The sequence below is a fragment of the Nansenia antarctica genome (assembly GCF_963989245.1).
Source record: "Nansenia antarctica genome assembly, chromosome: 6".
Lineage (NCBI taxonomy): Eukaryota > Metazoa > Chordata > Actinopteri > Argentiniformes > Microstomatidae > Nansenia > Nansenia antarctica.
The window spans coordinates 5,120,620-5,144,340 of NC_137676.1; the positions used below are offsets into that span (position 1 = coordinate 5,120,620).

Sequence of the window (23,721 nt, forward strand, 5' to 3'; positions counted from 1 at the left end):
TTCTGATGGATTTCTGTGATTTCATGTCGTACTGTTAAAAGCTTCAATCCATGCGCCTCCTGGTGGACGCAGACAGAAGCGCACCGTGGCACGCTTACAGAGGAGTGTTAAACCATCTCTCGTGTGCTCAGGCCCCGTGGAACCTTCCCAGTTCCAGACTAATTGAGTTTAGCGCCGCGGCCTCTGTGTAAAGGCTGTCCGCGGGAATTTCCACATAATCTATTTGGCTCCATTCGTATCATCGCTATTACTACTAATTAATTAATTGTCAAATGCGCACTGGGCGGTTATTAAAAAAACGGATCTCATTTGATATTTCCTCTCTTTTCTCATTCGGGATATGACAGTTGACTGCCAATCCAAACAAGGCTAATTCTGATGAATACCCCACAGGAGCAGGCAGAAGACATGATCAACGGAGAGATGGTTGCCTAACCGAGGGGGAGTTTCAGAAGCGTATAGGAACGTCGACTATTATGACAGACTGAATCCAAATGGCATATGGCATATACAGGTGTTGATAACACTGGCAGCAAAACATAATTAGTTTGTTCTCGGCCATTCCTTTCTTTACTCTTTCAACGCTCACCATCTTTCCTCTGTGCTGCTCCTTCTCTCTCTCTCTCTCTCTCTGTCTGTATCCTTCCCCCGCTCTCTCTCTCCCTATGTCTCTCTCTCACTCTCTCCTTCTGTCTGTATCCTGTCCCCTGTCTCTCTCTCTCTCCATCTGCCTCTCTCTCACTCTCTATATCCTTCCCACTGTCTCTCTCTCTCTGTCTCTCTCTCTCTCTGTCTCTCTCTCTCTGTCTCTCTCTCTCTGTCTCTCTCTCTCTCTGTCTCTCTCTCTCTGTCTCTCTGTCTCTTCTCTCTCTCTCCTCAGATAAGCACTCAATTGCACGGTGCTGAGTAGAGGCTACGCTCATCACAGCCCCTCCTTAACAGTCTCCTCCACATCTGTCTCTGGCGTGGGCAAATTCCACCATCTCTCCTTCAAACAAGCTAATCACCCTCCCTCACTGAGGAACACAATACGACGGGAGATTCATTAAGGCTTGATGAGAGAGAAGGAGGAAGGGAGAGAGAGAGAGAGTGAGAGAGAGGCAAACAGAGAGAGATAGGAAGGGAGAGAGAGAGAGAGAGGCAAACAGAGAGAGAGAGGCAAACAGAGAGAGAGGGAGGAAGGGAGAGAGATAGAGAGGCAAACAGAGAGAGAGGGAGGAAGGGAGAGAGAGAGGCAAACAGAGAGAGAGAGAGGAAGGGAGAGAGAGAGAGTGAGAGAGAGAGGCAAACAGAGAGAGAGAGGAAGGGAGAGAGAGAGAGAGGCAAACAGAGAGAGAGAGAGAGAGAGGCAAACAGAGAGAGAGAGGAAGGGAGAGAGAGAGAGAGAGTGAGAGAGAGGCAAACAGAGAGAGAGGAAGGGAGAGAGAGAGAGGCAAACAGAGAGAGAGAGAGAGGCAAACAGAGAGAGAGAGGAAGGGAGAGAGAGAGAGAGGCAAACAGAGAGAGAGGGAGGAAGGAGGAGAGAGAGAGAGAGGCAAACAGAGAGAGAGGGAGGAAGGGAGAGAGAGAGGCAAACAGAGAGAGAGGGAGGAAGGGAGAGAGAGAGAGAGGCAAACAGAGAGAGAGGGAGGAAGGGAGAGAGAGAGAGGCAAACAGAGAGAGAGAGAGGAAGGGAGAGAGAGAGTGAGAGAGGCAAACAGAGAGAGAGAGAGAGAGGCAGAGAGAGAGAGAGAGGCAAACAGAGAGAGAGAGAGAGGCAAACAGAGAGAGAGGGAGGAAGGGAGAGAGAGAGAGGCAAACAGAGAGAGAGAGAGGAAGGGAGAGAGAGAGAGAGAGTGAGAGAGGCAAACATAGAGAGAGAGGCAAACAGAGAGAGAGAGAGGCAAACAGAGAGAGAGAGGGAGAGAGAGAGAGGCAAACAGAGAGAGAGGGAGGAAGGGAGAGAGAGATGCAAACAGAGAGAGAGGGAGGAAGGGAGAGAGAGAGTGAGAGAGGCAAACAGAGAGAGAGGGAGAAGGGGAGAGAGAGAGAGAGAGAGAGAGAGAGAGAGAGAGAGAGAGAGAGAGAGAGAGAGAGAGAGAGAGAGGGGGATAGAGGCTTGATTCACGGACCTCCTCTCCTCACTTTAATTGATTTCAACTGTCGGCGGTTGGAAGACAGCGGCGTTCTGATGGATATCTCAGTCCTGATTGGAATTTACGTGCCAGACGTTTCCAATGTTCTCACCGCGCACTAACCCCTGCTTCAGGAGATAAGCTGGGTTGGGGGGGGGGGGGGGGGGGGGGGGGGGCGCGGCGCATTTAGTCTATTTACCACCATGGGAATAGGGATGGGGTGGGGTGGGGGGGTGGGTTTGAGGACCGTCGGTGAAGTATGTGTGCTGTTAATGAGTGTCGTATCATTTCTTGAAATGATAAACTCCTGAAACCAGCTGCTGTGATACTGTGGGTGGGGGGTGGGGGGGGGGGCGCAAACAAAAGCCAAAATTGAATCACCGTGAAACAAGGAGGGGGAGTGCTTCGTCACAAACCCAGCGAACCCAGTGGACGCGTGCAGCATTGCTCCTCAGCCGTCGCAGCACAGAGAGACAAGTGCGTGAGCACGTCCCTCCACCACTGGATGATATCATTATGCACAATGTTAGTGTACCAGTCCCTGGCCCGTCCAAACCGTCCAGACAGACTGAACGCATCGATCGATCTTTGCTCTTCCGTAAGACCGCCGTGACTTAATTACCTCTTAATTACTACTTCTTCTTGATTATTCTTCCTTTCTTACGGAGGGCTGAAAGGGCAGTGCTGTCCACCACTCTGCCTCATGCATCCCAGACAGACGCTCCAACGTCAGTCACACAACACACTTTCTTTGTCCTTTTCCATTTAAATGCGATTGCGATCGGGGTGTGACGCAGGGGTTAAGTTTAGATCAGATTAGATTAGATTCGACTTAATTGTCATTGTCACAGGAGAACACAGTGTAAAAAAAGTACAAAAGTAAAAAAAAAGAAGTTTTTAAAAAGTACTGAGAGAACAAAATAGTACTTTGGCATCTAACCAGATGTCTGCAAAAGACATGATCATGTAGATATGGTATGACAGTATACGGTATTACAGCGAGTATAAACAAACAAATATAAATGAATATATATATATATATATATAATCGAACAACAATTTAAGTTCAAACATCCAGAAAGCACTGGTTTTCTCTGGTACAAAAGAAGATTTGGTGAGACTGCATTCTCATTTTATGCACCCAGATTGTGGAATGCACTGCCAGTTTACCTTAGAGATGCAACCTCAGCAAATATGTTCAAGTCAAGAGTCAAGGACTCTTTTTAAATATCGCCTTTAAATGACTAAATTATTAAATTATGATTATATAATGATTGGAGCACTTTGAGCTGCAACGTTTGCAGGAGAAAAGCGCTATACAAATAAAAAGTTAGTATTATTATTATCCACACCGGGCGTAGCATTTAGCATGCATGACCAGTACAGTACGGTGCTTGGCGGCGAACCTGGCCAGCTTCCTGACTCCCTTTGTCTTAAGTGGTAGATCAGTATGGATTCTGGAACGCACCCAGCGTTTGTTTCCTCTCCTGGACACCAAGATGGCGCCTTCTCTGGCCGCCTCGGTGAGTCTGTGCGCATTTCGTTTTGTTTGTTCTTTTAATTCAGTTTATTGCGTTTTAAACTATTTCTGTCTTATCTATTGTTTTTTTATTTATATGTCCTATGCGCCCAACCTCACCAAGTAAATTTCCTGTATGGGGAAATATAAGTAAGTAGCCGATGGTTGTAGCCGATGGAACCGATGGTTCTCGAGCCTAACAGCCCTTAGGGGGCAGGAGCCTATCTCCTGTTTCCGTAGCGTGAGGCGGTGGCTTGATGTACAAGTACACCCCCCTGGACGTGACGCTGGTATGTCGCAGGGTCTTACCCCCCAATCCAACCCTTAATGCTGAGTGCCAAGCAGGGAGGCACCGGGTACCATTTTTAAATAGTCTTTGGTACGACTCGGCCAGGGATCGATCTCACGACCTCCCACTCTAACCGCAAGAGGCCACTGGTTAACTGGTTCTGTAAATATACTTAAGGCAACACTTAAGTGCTTACCCATGTTCCCCAGGCGCAGGTGCAGCCTCCCCCTGACGGCGGTGTACATGTTGAGAGGGAGGGGGGCGCGGCGGCGGCCCGGGGGGGCAGAGCTCAGCAGCACCGTGTCCTCCCCCTCGTAGTCCGTGGTGACCACCTCCAGCTCCTGGGTCACCTGCACCGCCGGCCGGCCCTGCCGCAGCAGATGCTGCTCGACATGGAGCACAGACGGGAGGGGGGGGAGAGGGGACGGGGGACGGAGAGGGGGACACGGAACACAGACGGGGAGGGGGAGGTGGGAGGAATGGGGGGGGGGGGGGAAACACGGAACACAGACGGTGAGGGGTGGGTGGGAGGAAGAGGGGGGGGGGGGGGACATGGAACACAGACGGGAGAGGAGGGGGGTGAGGGGGGGTGGGAGGAGGGGTGGTAGGGGATGAGGGGCCGGTGGCGGGATGAGGTATCAGGTTCACAGACACAAACACAAACAAGAGACAGGGACACAAACACAGGGTGGGAAGAGGGGGGGGATGGGGGATGGGGGGGTGGATGGGGGGGTTGGGTATCAAGTTCACAGACACAAACACAAACAAGACACAGGGACACAGACAAAACGAGTTTAAGGCTGTCACTCAGAGGCAGTTAAGTCAAGTTATTTTATTTATTTATTTTTTTACAATTAACAAGGGATGTTGTTGTTTTAATGAACAGGGTCAAGATAAAGCATTCAGGTGAACCGGTGGAACGGCTGGCTGTGATTACAAGCACAAGGGGGATCATAGCTTCTCTCTGGTCAAAGGCAAGTGTTTGTTTGAAGATGTGAGTATTGTAATGTCTGAGCTTTCATTTGGCAGTTGGGAATACAGACAGCCTCATAACGAAACCGGGTCGACGAAAACATTGTCTGCTAGCTATCGCCTGTGTTTGATGCCGTTTCTTATTCCGTTCCATGCATTACAATTAGCCTGTTGTTGTCCTGCAATTTCTACCTCCACAGGCGCCCCCCCCCTCGGAGGTATTACTTTGTGTGTAAGCATCGCTTACATTCCCTCAGTGTACTGTACATGTATCTTATTGTTGTGTGTGTGTGTGTGTGTGTGTGTGTGTGTGTGGTAAGTGTATGATTCTCAGCTCCTCTCTCCCTCTCTCTCTCTCCCCCCCCCTCTCTCTCTAGCATCACTTACATCCCCTCAGTGTCCTGTACTGTACATTTCTCTACTGTACATAGTCTCTTCTGTTCGCCAGAGTGTTAGAGATTAGCTTTCACTAACGTCGACTCCTATTAAGTGTTAGCGGCTCGTTGGGACTGTCGGGAACGCGTGCTGGAGTGCGTCCAGAGAACCGCAATAATGTGTTTCAACAGGGGACCGCCGGTGGAGGAGCAAGTGCACTTTATCTGATGTGCACTTTTATTAGGGGTCAGGGGTCATCTGTATCGATAACGCTGAGTCGTTCCTCATTGCTCGGGTGTCAATTAAGACGCGGCCCCCGTTCGGTCCCGTTCATTCTCGCTCATTCCCCTAAGTGCGCCGCCTCCGTGTGTTGTAAGGCTACGGCCTCACACGACTCTTCACCCTGACTCTTAGCGTTATCGGCTGGACCCCTCAGGGGAAATTAAAAGGATGGGCATCGCCAGGTCGCGTGCTGTTACAGTATTATGCAGGGCCGGCCGGCCGCTGGCATAGGCAGTCTGTGAGGTTGTTTAGGGCCACAACCGCTCGGGGGGGGGGGGGGGGGGGGGGCAGGGGGACCACACGTGCATTATGTCTATTTAGCACAAGCTAGCTAACACCCGTCAATCAAAAACACCGCTAATGACCCCCCCCAAACCGTCTACGAAACAACCGTCAATCAAAACTGATCTTTCTGTCTCTCCCTCTCCCTCCCTCCCTCCCTCCGTCCTCCCTCTCTCTCTCTTTCTCTCTCTCTCTCTCTCTCTTTCTCTCTCTCTCTCTCTCTCTCTCTCTCTTTCTCTCTCTCTCTCTCTCTCTCTCTCTCTCTCTCTCTCTCTCTCTCTCTCTCTCTCTCTCTCTCTTTCTCTCCCTCCCTCCCTCCCTCTCTCTCTCTCTCTCTCTTTCTCTCTCTCTCTCTCTCTCTTCTCTCTCTCTCTCTCTCTCTCTCTCTCTCTCATCCTTGGGCAAGACACTGAACCCCAAATTGCTCCCAGTGAGCGGGCCGGCGCCTTGCATGGCAGCTTGCCGCCATTGGTGTGTGAATGCGTGCGTGAATGGGTGAATGAGAGGCCGTTGTAAAGCGCCTCGGGTAAAGGCGTTATATGAGTGCAGTCCATTTACCATTGACCATTCTCCTCTCTCACCTTGAGCCCCAGGGCGGTGGAGCCTATGAGCAGCAGTGATTGGCTGTCCCACACGTCCACCTGCAGGCTGTGCAGCGCCAGGTAGCGCAGGAACCAGCGCCGCTCCCCGGGCTTCAGGAAGGACCCGTCCACGCGGAACTGCAGCTGCAGGCCTGGGGAGCCTGGAGGGGGGGGGGGGGGAGACACACAGGTGAGGAGGGGGGAGGAGGGGGGGGGGGAGGAGACACACGGGTGAGGAGGGGGGGACGGGGACCAGGGGGTGAGGAGGGGGGAGGACCGGAGACACCAGGGGGTGAGGAGGGGAGGACACACAGGTGAGGAGGGGGGAGGAGGACCAGGGGGTGATGGGGAGGGGACACCACACACCAGGGGGTGAGGAGGGGGGAGGGGACACCACACAGCAGGGGGTGAGGAGGGGGGAGGACAGGAGACAGCAGGGGGTGAGGAGGGGGGAGGACAGGAGACAGCAGGGGGTGAGGAGGGGGGAGGACAGGAGACAGCAGGGGGTGAGGAGGGGGGGAGGACAGGGGACAGCAGGGGGTGAGGAGGGGGGGAGGACAGGAGACAGCAGGGGGTGAGGAGGGGGGAGGACAGGAGACAGCAGGGGGGGGGAGGACACACAGCAGGGGGTGAGGAGGGGGGGAGGACACACAGCAGGGGGTGAGGAGGGGGGAGGACAGGAGACACCAGGGGGTGAGGAGGGGGGAGGACAGGAGACAGCAGGGGGTGAGGAGGGGGGAGGACAGGAGACAGCAGGGGGGGTGAGGACACACAGCAGGGGGTGAGGAGGGGGGGGGGACACCACACAGCAGGGGGTGAGGAGGGGGGAGGACAGGAGACAGCAGGGGGTGAGGAGGGGGGAGGACAGGAGACAGCAGGGGGTGAGGAGGGGGGAGGACAGGAGACAGCAAGGGGTGAGGAGGGGGGAGGACACCACACACACACTCACTCACACACACACACACACACACCCCCACACACACCCCCCCCCCCCCACACACACACACGTGTCCCTTGTTCGGCCAGCCTGAGGTAAATAAATGCAGAAGTGTGTTAGCCATGCTGTGTTAGCGTTAGTGACCTGTGACATGCCTGCCACACACCTAACACGGCGCAACACGGAACAGCCTCCTTTAATTCCCAGCACTGATCCCTGTAACCATGACGCTACGACGGCGGTTGTTCGGTGTTTAGTTCACAAAACATCAGTCCTGCTTAAAGCCACAGCTAGCTGTTGATATCCCTTCAAACGGAATCGCTAAATGAGAAAGATGTTTCCGGAAGGAAGCGTTGAGGAGAACAAGGTGGTTCGGAGGTATGGGCTACCTACGTGGTACTAGCTGATGTCACTTCTACACAAACCGCACACACGTGCACACACACACACACACACACACACACACGGTTAGGTTACCCTGGTTCAAACACAGCGCTTTATGAACACACAGTCTAACGGTCTAACGAACACATCATTAAAACAGCGGATTTCAGACACTCCCATCCACAATCAGCGTGCTGCTTCTACCAGTGTACCAAACCCTCTAGGGGTTACAAAAAGAAAACCTTACTCTTGAAAAAAGAAAAATCATCAAATAAATAAATAACTCCCCACAAAAAAGGAGATCATAAGGAAGTGACGCGGCCTTGAACTATGAAAAAATAATGAGCCTAGCGTGGTGACAGTGTTGCTGGTGTGATTAAACGAAAAAAGGAAAGAAAGAGAGAAAAAGCCCAACACGTTCGTTCTCCTGGTGACGCGCAGCCTCAGACAGAACCCCGGGGCCTGGCGCTGCGCCACCGCGGCCGTGACGACGCGTCAGAGGTGACGTCAGCGCCGCCGCTACATATCTGCATGCATCTTTCATCATGTGGTTAATGCTACGGTACAGAACGGTCTGGGATAAAAGCTTTGATGAAAGAGAGAGAGGGGATGGGAGGAGGGGGGGGGAGGACTTAATACTTGGAGACTTACCCCCCCACCACCCCACCTCTCCATCCCCCCCTCCACCTCTCCCTCTCTCCCTCCCCTTCCTCCTTCCCCTCCACCTCTCCCTCCCTCTCTTCCCCTCCATCTCTCCCTCCTTCCCCTCCACCTCTCCCTCCCTCTCTTCCCCTCCATCTCTCCCTCCCTCCTTCCCCTCCACCTCTCCCTCCCTCCTTCCCCTCCACCTCTCCCTCCCTCTCTTCCCCTCCACCTCTCCCTCCCTCTCTTCCCCTCCATCTCTCCCTCCCTCCCTCCTTCCCCTCCACCTCTCCCTCCCTCCCTCCCTCCCTCCTAACACCCCACTGACTCTCTCTGCTCGGGCCCATTAATTCTCCCAGCATGCCTAGAGCCTGTGTGTGCCGTGCGGTGGGAGTTGACAGGCGGGGGAGGCTGACATGCCTGGGCTGAAGGCAAGAGAGAGAGGGGGGGGGGGGGGGGGAGAGAGGGGAGGTGGGGGGGAGAGAGGGGAGGTGGGGGGGAGAGAGAGGGAGGGAGAGAGAGAGGGGGAGAGAGAGAGAGAGGGGAGAGAGAGGGGAGAGAGAGAGAGAGAGAGAGAGAGAGGGAGAGGGGGGGGAGAGGGGAGAGAGAGAGAGAGAGAGAGAGGGAGAGGGGGGGGAGAGAGAGGGGGAGAGAGGGTGGGGGGGAGAGAGAGCGGGTGGGGGGAGAGGGAGGGAGAGAGAGGGAGAGGGGGAGAGGGGGGGAGAGAGAGGGAGAGAGAGGGAGAGGGGGAGAGGGAGAGAGAGGAGGTGGGGGGGAGAGAGGGGAGGTGGGGGGGAGAGAGAGGAGGTGGGGGAGAGAGAGAGAGGGGGAGAGAGGGTGGGGGGGAGAGAGAGGGGGTGGAGAGAGAGGGGGAGAGAGAGAGGGAGAGGGGGAGAGAGAGAGAGGGGGGGGAGAGAGAGAGAGGGGGAGAGAGAGAGAGGGGGGAGAGAGATGGGGGGAGAGAGAGGGGAGAGAGAGAGAGAGAGAGGGTGTGGGGGGAGAGAGAGGGGGAGAGAGAGAGGGGGAGAGGGGAGAGAGAGGGGGGTGAGAGAGAGAGAGAGGGGAGAGAGAGAGAGAGAGAGGGTGTGGGGGGAGAGAGAGGGGGAGAGAGAGAGGGGGAGAGGGGAGAGAGAGGGGGGTGAGAGAGAGAGAGAGGGAGAGAGAGAGGCTCACAGTAGTGCATGGCTGACTCCTCATTCAGAAGAGTTTTGTACACAGTAGGGGGTCGCGGGGGGGATTAGAGCATCATACAGCACACACTCACACACACTCACACACATACACATACACATGAGGACCATCCTGTACTAATGGCCTAGACTGGAGTGCAGCGCTTACAGAGACTGTGTAGAGGAGGGGGGGGGCTCAGCTGGGCTTACAGTGTATTCATAGCTTTCAGTCACGTGGTTTCTTCCCTAGCAACCACCAACCTGACGGGCAAAAAGTATCATAGCAACATCGCTCAACATGGCTGCCTACTATTTAGACCACCTCACCCATGAAGAACTTTCAAGATACACGACGGTGATAGGAGTGGAGGATTGACACCATTCAAATAGTGTTGGATTCCCTGTCTTCTACTCTATCCGGACACGTTGGAATTATTATCATAACCCCCGGAGAATCAAAGTTATTGACCTGCAAAGGGTGCCTCCTTGACCGGCTTTTCCCGTGAATAACACCGGTTATGGAGGTGGTACACACATAATACTATTATTGCTAAATTCACCATCAGTATACGGTCATTTTGAGCCCTTAACCACCGCGCTGACACCCCGAGAAGATATACTTTTAATACGAAACTCGATCAACCGGGCGTTCACCGGCTGCTGGACGAAACTCCCAACTCCCGCTGTCAGCGAGGGAGGGAATATTTATATCCGGGAATTCGCTCCTTGCTGTGTCCACGGTGATAGGAGTGGAGGATTGACACCATTCAAATAGTGTTGGATTCCCTGTCTTCTACTCTATCCGGACACGTTGGAATTATTATCATAACCCCCGGAGAATCAAAGTTATTGACCTGCAAAGGGTGCCTCCTTGACCGGCTTTTCCCGTGAATAACACCGGTTATGGAGGTGGTACAAACATAAGACTATTATTGCTAAATTCACCATCAGTATACGGTCATTTTGAGCCCTTAACCACCGCGCTGACACCCCGAGAAGATATACTTTTAATATGAAACTCGATCAACCGGGCGTTCACCGGCTGCTGGACGAAACTCCCAACTCCCGCTGTCAGCGAGCGAGGGAATATTTATATCCGGGAATTCGCTCCTTGCTGTGTCCACGGTGATAGGAGTGGAGGATTGACACCATTCAAATAGTGTTGGATTCCCTGTCTTCTACTCTATCCGGACACGTTGGAATTATTATCATAACCCCCGGAGAATCAAAGTTATTGACCTGCAAAGGGTGCCTCCTTGACCGGCTTTTCCCGTGAATAACACCGGTTATGGAGGTGGTACAAACATAAGACTATTATTGCTAAATTCACCATCAGTATACGGTCATTTTGAGCCCTTAACCACCGCGCTGACACCCCGAGAAGATATACTTTTAATATGAAACTCGATCAACCGGGCGTTCACCGGCTGCTGGACGAAACTCCCAACTCCCGCTGTCAGCGAGCGAGGGAATATTTATATCCGGGAATTCGCTCCTTGCTGTGTCCACGGTGATAGGAGTGGAGGATTGACACCATTCAAATAGTGTTGGATTCCCTGTCTTCTACTCTATCCGGACACGTTGGAATTATTTTCCTAACCCACGGGAAATCAAAGTTATTAACCCGCAAAAAGTGGGTTTTGCCCGTGGGTTTTGCCCGCAAAAAGTGCCTTTTGCCCGTCAGGTGGGCGTTTCCACTATGCTGTGACGTCACATGAAAGCTATGAATAGAAGACTCACATGTACACAGCAGGGGGGGAGCTGAGAATCATACACCTAGCACACACACACACACACACACACAAGAATAAGAGACATGTACAGTACAGTACACTGGGGGATTGTAAGCAATGCTTACACACGCACGCACACACGCGCACACACACACACACGCACACGCACACACACGCACACGCGCACGCGCACACACATACACACACACACACAGGGTGCGAAATAAGGGGGAGCTCGGGGAGCTATAGCTCCCCTAGTGGTGACATGAGCTCCCCTGGAAACATGGTTTGTGAAATTTTGGGGGAGCTCTAAAATATTCCAAATTGCGATGGATTTATTCCAAGTTGTGACGGATTTTACCTGGTGTAATATGATTTGTAGAGGCATACAATCTATTTTGATGTTGGTATTAGGTATATAAATGATATATAATAGCCTATATAGCCTACATATAGGCCTTTATTGGCTACAACTATGCGACAGTAACTTGCAGCGGGGTGCACTGACGCTGAACCCCTCATAGTGATAAGTAGGTGGACAACGCGTGGTGCTGAAATAGCCGACATGCGGTGTGTGGTTTGAAAAAAGTAACGCCAGCTCAGTAAATAATTCAAACTTAATGTTTACTTATAGGCTATGTGAATGTGACTGCACCACACATGTGAACAGTAACAAAGCAAATGCAGTTTAATTTTATGAAAAACATTGACAACTAAATCGGCGCAAAAAAAAAAAAGAAGCTGAATCCGCTTAGCCTATATGATCCTGAAAAACATTTAATGACAGAGCAAACACGCTACATTACTAGGGATAATAATTCCAATGAGCCATTCATTAAAAATAGAAGAAAAAAATATTAGGCTATTAAATCTCACTTAATGAGAAAACATCTCCCATCGGTCACTATTTGTTGGCTATCTGGTGATATGGACGTCTTTGAGTGTCTAGAAAAGCGCTATAAGTCTAATGTATTATTATTATTTATTATTATTATGGACGTCACTTTAATCCGGCAGTTCTCAAGGTTTTTATGCACCAATCGATTCCTCTAGTCCGTCTTTATCGCATTCATTGATGAAAAGGACAACTCGCATGTATAGGTGGAAGGGAACATTCATTGTGAGCACGGAAAATGTGAGTCTCACAACGGCTTTGCATTGATGAAACCAGGTAGGATGAACGCATAGTTCGCTGTCCATTCCTGTTTAAATGCCCTGTTTCCACCGTCAACTTTCCTCTTTAGACCTTTGGAGAGTGACATTATGTTTCTCTTGCTAGCTAGCAGGTTAAATGTTTAGCTAACTTCACCCGGCACCAAACAACCAATCCAATAATAATGTGACCTTGTAAGTCTGGGAGGAGGGGGGAATCATTATCAGAATAAAACTATGTTAAATAATTATTAGAATAAGTTAGTCTGCGCTACATCGTCAGTCCACACATTTATTATTCAAAACTATGGAAAAGGGTGAAACTACGTTGTTGAGAATCACAACACAACACTCGCTAGTCAAGCCGAAATACAGCAGCGAAATGGATTGGACTGCTACCTAGTTAACTAGAACACTACTTTACATTGTTACCTAGTTAACTAGAACACTACTTTACATTGTTACCTAGTTAACTAGAACACTACTTTACATTGTTACCTAGTTAACTAGAACACTACTGTACATTGTTTAGCAGGCTCACAAAACAAGCCGTGTTAGTTGACTAGCGATGTGTCATTGATTTTCGACAACGTGGAAATGTATTCACATTTTTCGAAAGAAAAGTCAAAGCATTAGAACGTAGAACGGAAAATCGCACGCGCGCTTTGCGCACGGAAAGCCACCGGCCCTGATTTGGCCAGAATTTTTTTTTCCGCCAGGATTTTTTTTTTTTCTTTAATCCCTGGGCTCCCCCGCACACCGTGATTTAATTCGCACACTGCACACACACACACACACACACACACACACACACACACACAGCAGATCAGGGTGAATCCAAAGGCTCACAGGTGAGATTATGAACCCAATGTAGAGGAGTGACATGAGGATCCTAGCTCCTGTTCAGCACATGCAGCAGTATGTTTGGTACCTGTACTATATCAATGACAATAAAGACCATTCATTCATTCATTCACATGCAGCAGTATGACAGTATGACAGTATGACAGTATGTCACTTCCTACACTCATTAGACACAGAGGAGACTGTGCTGACACCTCCAGTCAACAGGTACATACAGGAGAAACATAGGGGTGAACCTAGCTACTGTGCATACATGAAAATACCTCCTTATGTGAACAACACACAGTAGTAAGTAAGTAAGTCATGTTTATTTATATAGCACATTATACAACGACAAAAACAGCCGCCCCAAAGTGCTTAACAGAAAACACTAGTAAAAGAGAAAAAAAACTGATAAAATACACTAAAAACAAGGTGCAATACAAAATACAAGTGCCTAAATAAAAGTACAACAAGTGCAGTGTCGTCGGGAGGCAGGCTCACCTCAGGTCAAAGCCCAGGGAGAAAAGGTGTGTTTAAGCTCATTTGTAAGGTCGCTGTAAACCGCACGAACACATAATAAATTGAGGGCAGAAGATACCTAATTTAATAACACGATGAGTCCTCAGACTGGAAGACAGACAGAGCAAGGAGGAGGTGATGTCAGGACACTGGAGACACTAGACAGAGGGGTGTTTAGGCCTCCAGCTAACTCCTTTTGAGTGCCATCCAGCACCTACCCCCCCCCCTCCCCCCCCCTCCCCCCGCCAGGATAAACACCCACCGCTCCCGTGACCTGGCTGTAAATTGCCTCACCCAATCCCCCTTTTTCTCTCCCACCACAACTCTTTTTCTTAGCCTGGGAAAATAGCCGCACTCCGTTACACCTCCCTGATTCAGGAGTCATTGAAACTGGGTTTTGGTCAAAAACTATTTTGGCGAAAAAAACCACCCCAGCCCACATGGTTTTCTGATCTGATCTGGTCCAGGTACTTTTCTAGTCTGAGGGCTGAGCATCGCCCCGATCGGATCATAGTCAGGCTGAATCAGTGAAGTGGACCCGTACAGCTTTGTCCAGGATTGACTGAGGATTTCCGAGACTGGCACTCTCACACCACTGTGGTCTTAAGCTAAAAATAGGAATGTTATTTCGTCCACCTGCCTGCCCGCCTGCCCGCCCCCCCCCAAAAACGTACCAGGGTGAAATAGAGGTGAGGTAAATCCTGGAGATGCACCGATGCGATAGTGAGCGGTGATCATCGTGGACGATATGGGGGCCTAAAATGCTGGATTTGGGGGATATATTTCCCCGATACATGTGTCGGTCGACGTGTGTTGTTGACTGACGGCTTTACAGCCGAGGTGGGTTCACGAACCGATTCGGAGACGACAATAAGAGACCGTGTCTGAGGTCTGGCGTGACTCGAGACAGACACCAATAAAACTGTCTGTTGCAACATTTACAAGGTGACGGAGTCAAGCGGTGGCAGAGGCATTTCAATTTTTTTTTTAAAAGAGGCTTTTTATTTTTATCGGATTGGCACTCGGTATTGGAATACTGATAAACTCAGTACTCAGAATCGGTATTGAAATAAATAAGTGGTGCGAGGAACACAGTCTCGTGTAGAGAGAGAGAGAGAACTCTAGAGCACACAGAAGCGCGAGCAGCACAAAATATGAACATACCTATGCGTGTAGGAATGAATCAACTGTTTCCGTGTGATGCGAAACGTTCTTCAAACATGGCAGAAAGGACAAGGCTAGGGTGTGTCGTCTAGGGAGTGATAAATATATGCCATTTAGCTGACGCTTTTATCCAAAGTGACTTACACCACTGCAGCGAGTGCATACATTTTTCATTACATACAGTCCCAGTGGGAATGGAACCCAAAATGTTGCTAGCGCAATGTTCTACCGACTGAGAGCCACAGAGGAGCACTCAGGAGTGCAGTGGGGGGGTGTGTGGGGGGATCAAGGGCGTTGTTGTTCAATATCACACTCCTTCAGCAGACGTGACATCTCCTCTGTTTCATTGGGTGCCTCGGTAAACAAACTCATCCATCAAGAAGGAGTTGGAGGTGTGGATCGCTGGATGGGAGATGATCTGAAGGTCAGAAACTATGACCAGGGCCCTGATTTTGTCCTGACATGCATGTGACTTGATTATGAACAACTCCAGGCCCTACCTTATACTATACCTATATGGTTCCAGCAGTTCCAACTCATTCAACCTTTGTTGACAACAAACAACGAAATGTTTCGAGCAATTAGGGCTTGTGCCTTGCTCATGGAAACAACGGCAGTGGTAGGCACCTTAGATATCTAACCCTGCCTGCCTCTCTAACCTCTAGGCTACCTGCCTCTCTAACCTCTAGGCTACCTGCCTCTCTAACCTCTAGGCTACCTGCCTCTCTAACCTCTAGGCTACCTGCCTCTCTAACCTCTAGGCTACCTGCCTCTCTAACCTCTAGGCTACCTGCCTCTCTAACCTCTAGGCTACCTGCCTCTCTAACCTCTAGGCTACATGCCTCTCTAACCTCTAGACTACCTGCCTCTCTAACCTCTAGGCTACCTGCCTCTCTAACCTCTAGACTACCTGCCTCTCTAACCTCTAGACTACCTGCCTCTCTAACCTCTAGGCTACCTGCCTCTCTAACCTCTAGACTACCTGCCTCTCTAACCTCTAGACTACCTGCCTCTCTAACCTCTAGACTACCTGCCTCTCTAACCTCTAGGCTACCTGCCTCTCTAACCTCTAGGCTACCTGCCTCTCTAACCTCTAGGCTACCTGCCTCTCTAACCTCTAGGCTACCTGCCTCTCTAACCTCTAGGCTACCTGCCTCTCTAACCTCTAGGCTACCTGCCTCTCTAACCTCTAGGCTACCTGCCTCTCTAACCTCTAGACTACCTGCCTCTCTAACCTCTAGGCTACCTGCCTCTCTAACCTCTAGACTACCTGCCTCTCTAACCTCTAGGCTACCTGCCTCTCTAACCTCTAGGCTACCTGCCTCTCTAACCTCTAGGCTACCTGCCTCTCTAACCTCTAGACTACCTGCCTCTCTAACCTCTAGACTACCTGCCTCTCTAACCTCTAGGCTACCTGCCTCTCTAACCTCTAGACTACCTGCCTCTCTAACATCTAGACTACCTGCCTCTCTAACCTCTAGACTACCTGCCTCTCTAACCTCTAGGCTACCTGCCTCTCTAACCTCTAGGCTACCTGCCTCTCTAACCTCTAGACTACCTGCCTCTCTAACCACTAGGCTACCTGCCTCTCTAACCTCTAGACTACCTGCCTCTCTAACCACTAGGCTACCTGCCTCTCTAACCTCTAGACTACCTGCCTCTCTAACCTCTAGGCTACCTGCCTCTCTAACCTCTAGGCTACCTGTCATCCCTCCTCTCTCTCTCTCTCTCTCTCTCACCCATCCTTCCACCCGTCCGTCAATCTCTACTATCTCTATCCCATTAAAGCAAAATTGCCCTCAAACAAAACAAAAACAAATGTGGTTTCTGTGCCCCTCTCACCAGAGTTGACGGTCCCGTCCTTGTTGACGAGGGCCAGGACACAAGGTAACACATCGCTGGGTCTCTTCTGCGGCTTGTCGGCTGCCAGTAGCTTCAGCTGTTGGCTGGTGACTGGGGGGAACCGGTACAGCTGGAAGGTGAAGTAGACTGACTGAGGCCAGTCGGCCTCCAGACCAGGCTGTGGCACCCTGCAGATGGAAGAGAAGAACACTAACCGTTAACACTAGAACAGGCGTGCCTTTTTTTACCTACCATAAGAGCCGCCTCGGGGGGTCAAATGACCATAGTCTTTACAGTGGAAAGCTGCTATTTACACACACCTTGGCCTTTGACCTGAGATGAGCCTGCCTGACCGACACTGCACTTTTTGTACTTTTATTTCTGCACTTTTATTTTGTATTGCACCTTGTTTTTAGTGTATTTGTATCTGTTGTTTCTCTTTTACTAGTGTTTTCTGTTTGCAGCACTTTGGGCGGCTGTTTTTGTAGTTGTAAAATGTGCTATATAAATAAACATTACTTACTTTTACTTTAACTACCTACAATGTAATGTATGCAACCCTTAATATTTGCAGCCTGGGGGATGGTGTTAGCAGTTATTTCCTGGGTATAGCGTGTGTGTTATGTTAATTAGTTTAGTTAGCCTGGCTTCAGTATATCATATACTACATATGCAGGGGTATTCAATTAGAATTCAACAAGGTCCAGTTAGAGAAAATTGCCTCAAGCAAAGGTCCGGAACGTCTAGATTGTGTTATGATTCAGTGCCACATATACATACGTAGCCTAGTAGTTGTATCAATGTCTGTATGTACATAGACGGATCATGAAAAAATGGGCCCCTGGGCCTGGACGTGTAGAAAGGCCCCCCCCTCCCCAGCGCAAACACATTTTTTTTTTAGAGCGCAAGTAAACACAATGCCAACAGCATATAAGACATAGCCTACGTTTACCTGCATCTCAACAGGTTTTGCAACGGAGGAACACTCAAAGCCAACAGCACAATAACTAGAAAAAATTCACCTGTATTTCAACGACACAGGATTTACAACACAGGCATGCCACACTCAATTGAAGCCAACAACAGTACATGTACAGTAACAAAATACACCGCTTTCAACCAAAAACAATTGGCAACACTATGGTGTCATATATAGCAACCACAGGATGGCTTTATAAGACTAAATTAATCATAAAATAGTCTTACCTTATGCAATGCATTTTTTCCTGGCTCTGCTTCGTGCAAAATCATCCACGATATCATTAAAGTCCAGTGATTTGGTCAGTTCGCTCTCAATTGCCATGAGAGAAAGAGCCTTGAGACGGTGTTGCGTCATTTTAGTCCGCAATTCGTTTTTAATCCTGGACAGCACAGAGAATGACCGCTCCCCTTCGCAATTGGTTACAGGCAGAGTCAAAAATAGCCGCAGCGCAACATAGACATTTGGAAACATAGATTGCAGGCCACAATCGATAATTACGCGGAGTAGTCCTTGTGGGCTTTTATCATCTTCAGCCTTAATAAAAGATCTGTAAAAGACCTGCACCAGTGTGACCTCGTGACCTGTCCCCAGTACACAAACTTTAATGGCACCCTCTAGTGTCTAGTTTCTATAGCCTACTCATTAATCTAATGGGAATGTCGCCTGTATTCGCATTAGAATCTAAGTAGGCTATAGAAACTATGTAGCCCACACAAGCTTCTCTTTTTTTTGCAAGACGTGGGCCCCTATAAAATTGTTCAAAATAGTATATTCAAAAGTATATTCAAAATAGTTTTTTTACGTTCATATAAGGAATCTCATTTGTCCCAGTTACAGTAGGACATTTTCTACCGGCATCCCTGCGACAAGAAATGCAAAGGGCCCCCTGATCTCTGGGGCCCCTGGGCCTGGGCCCGGTAGGCCCGTTCAGTAATATGTCTTTGTGTATGTAGTCAACAACTGACTGTCAAATCAAATAAATAAAGTACAATTTATTATTAAATGTTCATTAGTTCAATAATATTTCAACAATATTTATTGTACATTTTCACATTGAACTGGAGGGACTATACATAACAAGTACACTAATAATAAATGGTTTTTCATTTCAAGTGAAATAAGGGCAGCATTTAAATGTAAAAATGCATAGGCTAACAATAAATTTGCCCTGGTGTAGGACTGTCTGTCATAGACCTTCCACCGCCACACAGAGAAAAACAACTCTATTGGATTCAGGAAGGGGCTGTAAGGTGGAAGGAAAACCATTCTGAAGCGCTGGTTGTATCACGACAGCACGGTGAACGCTCTGAAACTAGGACATCTGCTTTCTGATGCAGCTGCTCACGCTCAGCCATAATATCCTGTAGACCACCCAGAAATGTAAGGAGATGTTCAGTGTTATATGGCCCCAGGTTTGCATGACGGTGGAGCACCCCCCCAGTTACTTATGGCTGCACAAAGGGTGACATTGCCACCATGATGGCCAGGGACTTCCACAATGGCACGTTGACCAATTGTGTTCCTGCCTCTCTGCCTCCTTTTCGCCAAATTGAACCCTGCTTCATCTATGGAAATGGATTCATGGGGCCTTTCAATGGAATCCAGTTCAAACACTCTCTATAAAAATATATAAAAAGTAGTTAATTACAGTAAGTGATACAGAAAGACAGACTTCTGCAATAGTGCATTTACAGTATATGCACTCCAGATTTACCTACATTACAATATAGTTTACAGTACTGTAAATGTAGCAACTGCAACTACTAGCCTACAGTAACAGTAGGCCTATGAGCATAGAAGTGTACTGCTAGACACTTGACATTGTCTTCAATCACTCTCTGCTGGATTTCACAGAGTCGGATGGCATTATTTTGAAGGATCATGTCAACAATGTGCTGAGTGCTTCTTGTTGTTGGGAGAAAAGTGCAGTCCTTCCACCCCCATTTGGTCGTCTTTCAGTTCTACAAAGGGGAATATGCACTTACAAACTCTGAATGTCCCGATGACGCTGGCCACAGAGAATCTGCTCAAATTGGGTTGAACTCTTTGTCCTGCTTCTTTCATTGTCATCCCATGAACAACAACATGGTGTACAATAGTTGCACGGATTTCATCAATAATGAATGTTCTTGGCCTCTTCCTCGTCCCCTTCCTCCTCGTCCACCACCTCTCACACAAACTCTTCCTCCTCTTCCTCCTCTGCCTCTCTGTATGTTTCCGTCCATTGTAGATGGATGCACATGTGCCACCTGTGCACTCTGAACTGACTTTTACCCTGCCCAATGGGTCTGATCACATCATTAGAAACATGTGTGTGTTCAATTTTGAGTTGAATTTTGAACTGCCCGAGGGAAGAATGAATGTAAGAGTCTGTCCATTCTTCATTAAAAGCTCTGTTTTCACTGTCTACCTTTCTTTTTTTGGAGCACGCCATGACTTTTCTATCACTTATCGCTCATCTCACTGACTCGAGCCAACAACGCTTATCAGAATGCACAGATTCCATTCGGTTGTTAAGTTGTGACGTGTTTCCGGGTCCAAAGTTGGCTGAGGCGCTCTCTTCGAAATGCCGCAGTAATAATAATAATTCATTATATTTATATAGCGCTTTTCCGAGACTCAAAGACGCTGACAATGTGGGAAAAACTGGAAATTGCTGTGTCCCTTGTTGTATGAATAGATCAGAGTCAAAAAAATGATTGAACTGTCATTCTACCGCTTTAGTACACTGGTACTCTGGTGCGGGGAATTTTTTATTTGGACCCGGAAATTGTTAAACGTCACGCGTGACGTCAGACTTAACAACCGAATTGGCTGAGTGGCGTCACTAAACCAGTACCGTAAAGTCTAGAAAGTCTGCGCAGATTAAGATTGGAACGCTCCGTCAAAATGTAATAACTCTCAATAATCTATCGGTTAAAGGTCTGGGTCCGGATTGGACGGCGTCTGGGTCCGGGTCCGGACCGCGGTCCGCCTATTAGTGACCTCGTCCTCTGCTATAATGCATACTGCATAAAACATATATATTACTTTGTGTGTGTGTTATGTTAATTAGTTTAGTTAGCCTTGCTTCAGTACATCATATACTAAAATACATACCTCATAAAACCTACCGGTATATATTTCTTTGCAGTCATTATTCACACTACACTAAACGGTTACAGTGCAGCATACTGTAGGCTTCTGTACTGTACTATACTATGCTTAATAGTCACATATGACTTCCTATATTATACTTAATAATATACAGTGCATAGCTATTACCACAGATGTATGTGCCGTTATTCACACACTAAAAGTCTATTATGTTATATAGGCTACTGCAACGTTAATCACACCACAAGCCATAATTTACAAACTAATTTTCAAACCGCCGCCCTCTAGCTCTATACTATGTGTCATGCCGTAAAATGCTATATAGACATATGAGCATGTGTAATTTATTCAGTTTAATAATATTCCATCTTGCTTGGAATATCACTGAGCTGCTAAGCGTGATCTTCTTTTTATTGCAAAATCCATGTGAAGTGTGGAGACTGTGAGACTGTGCCATCAAATCAGATTAAATCACTCCAGTCAATCATTCAGGTGCAGAGATTCTTGGAAAACCATGAATTGCATCCCATCCATATCATGTGTGTCCTTTTTTTTTTTTTTTTTTACAGTTCCTCCCGACTGCAAATCCAATAATGAAAGGAATGGTAGGATTAGAGAGCTTAAATCACTTTCTAAAAACTCCTGGCAAACCATAAGCTAGATTGGGAAGGTGCCTTATATCAGCTATACAATACAACCATACCTTTTCCAATCAAGTGGTGGACTGATTCGAACCTCCACTCGTGCAGAAGGAGAAGAATCGGTCTTATTATCCTGAGATACATTTCGAAGCGTGATTCAATGAGGACCTCTAAGCTTCACCTATATCATATATATATATAAATGGGTACATATATATATATATATATATATATATATATATATATATATATATATATATATATATATAATGGGTACAGAGCCTTCCGTGTGGCAGCCCCCACCCTCTGGAACTCTCTACCCAAGGATATCCGCCACTCTCCAACCCTGGACATATTCAAAACTGCCCTTAAAACCCAACTTTTCACCATTGCATTCAACCTTTAGTAGCTGTTTCACTGTGTCTTGTTTTGTGTGTTTGTCTCTCTGGCTCTGTTCTGTTTGTCCCATTCCCTTGTACAGCGACCGTGGGTCTGTGAAAGGCGCTATAGAAATGTAAGTTATTATATTATGATTTATTATTATAAAACACTCTCTGAGTGCATGAGGTCCTAAATACACACCCTATCTGCAGGCAGCACACACACACACACACACACACACACACACACACACACACACACACACACACACACACACACCCACACCCACACCCACACAAAAAATCACGGGTGGCCTAAAAATCGGAGCCAGTCGTCATCAACTCAGCTCACAGAATAAATTAGCCGTGAGTAAAAGATTAGGACGGGAAAACGATTGCTTCTCCATTTCCTTCAGCTTGAGAAGATTAGCAATAAATCACTGGGCATTAGATAAGAGGGATAGAGAGAGAGAGAGAGAGAGAGAGAGAGAGAGAGAGAGAGAGAGAGAGAGAGAGAGAGAGAGAGAGAGAGAGAGAGAGGAGAGAGAGAGGGGGGGAAACCATTTAAAACGCCGGGACCATTGTGTGAAGCCCGCCCCCGAGCACGAACGGTATCAGAACCGAGCAAGTTAGAGTGGAATTTAATAAGAGCAGAGTCTGACCTCCGAGTCAATCACGCGTCTGATATTCCTGCGTTTAGGAGCGCCCGGCGCGTGTCTGCGCAAGGCTACAGAGATTGGCATTAATATTCATCTGGTAAACAGACAAGATTGATAATTACAGAGGCTTCGGGACGGGAGAGAGAGGCAGGAATGACACAGTCCTTCCTGCCTGGCGAAGGTGCTCGTGAAACGGCAGGTGCCTCCCCCCCCGTCTGCCCCGGCCCGCGGTGTGTGAACCTGTCCGTCAGGTTTATGAGGTGATTTCGTCGGGGGAACGAGGAGGGTGCGGTGCACGACGTCTTCGGGAAGAGAGTCTCGACGAGGCTGAAAGTTGTTGTTGTTGCGGTGGTTGAAAACGACATGCAGAGATGGAAAAGAAGACATTAAAAAAAAGAAGAAGATATAAAAATCGTAGTAGCTCAAGTAGGATGAGAAGTAAAGGAAAAGAGGATATATAAAGCTCTAGCAGCTCAAGTGGGATGGCAAGTCTAGGCCCTTTACCACAACACAAGGGAGGTACTTACCCAAAGAGTGGTAAAAAGCCAAATGCTATAACCAATTCTGTCGCTAAGCCCAGAATGTCTAAATCAAAATGTTCCCTCTATTGTGCCTTTCTTTTCATGAGGGGAAGTAAAGTGGCATCTGCAAAGCATAAAAGATGAAGTAGCCTCACATCTACGTACGTAGCATCACAGCTACGTGCGTAGCATCACAGGTACGTAGCATCACAGGTACGTATCAAACCTTGTGTTTCAAAGCAGTGAGGGGGAGTGAGATCAGCTCCACTGAGCCCTTTGAGCCATTATCCTTTGGGGCGTGACTTTTTCTTGCTATGACAGATGGAACGATGATTCACTTACGGTACTTAGCTTCAAGTTGTATTGTTACGTCACATTACACGTGTAAGAGAGTACAACTCCTAGGCTTCGGTTCCTTGACATTGCAGCACGAATAAGGCAAATAAGGCAAATGTATTTGTTGTTGTAAGTCGCTTTGGATGAAGGCGTCTGCCTGAAAATGAATTTTCCTCGTACTAGCGACGTACTAGCGACGTGCACAGACTTATTGAGGGGCGATGGACATTGAAGGAGCAATGCGATGCGGAAACCCCCACCATCCAGGAGGGCACTAGTGAGTGGCAGGGCGTGTGGCCCCTGT

General features: G+C 48.5%; 1 protein-coding gene across 1 annotated transcript in view; it reads right to left on the minus strand.

Moving 5' to 3' along the window:
* Positions 1-23,721, minus strand: part of nphp4 (nephronophthisis 4) — a gene marked incomplete at both ends in the record, with an annotated part of 190,764 nt that overhangs the window by 41,000 nt on the left and 126,043 nt on the right. Inside the window, one exon of the mRNA XM_080533526.1 lies at positions 16,803-16,990. Within this exon, the coding sequence (XP_080389652.1) occupies positions 16,803-16,990 (188 nt within the window). The remainder of the gene's footprint in view (positions 1-16,802; positions 16,991-23,721) is intronic.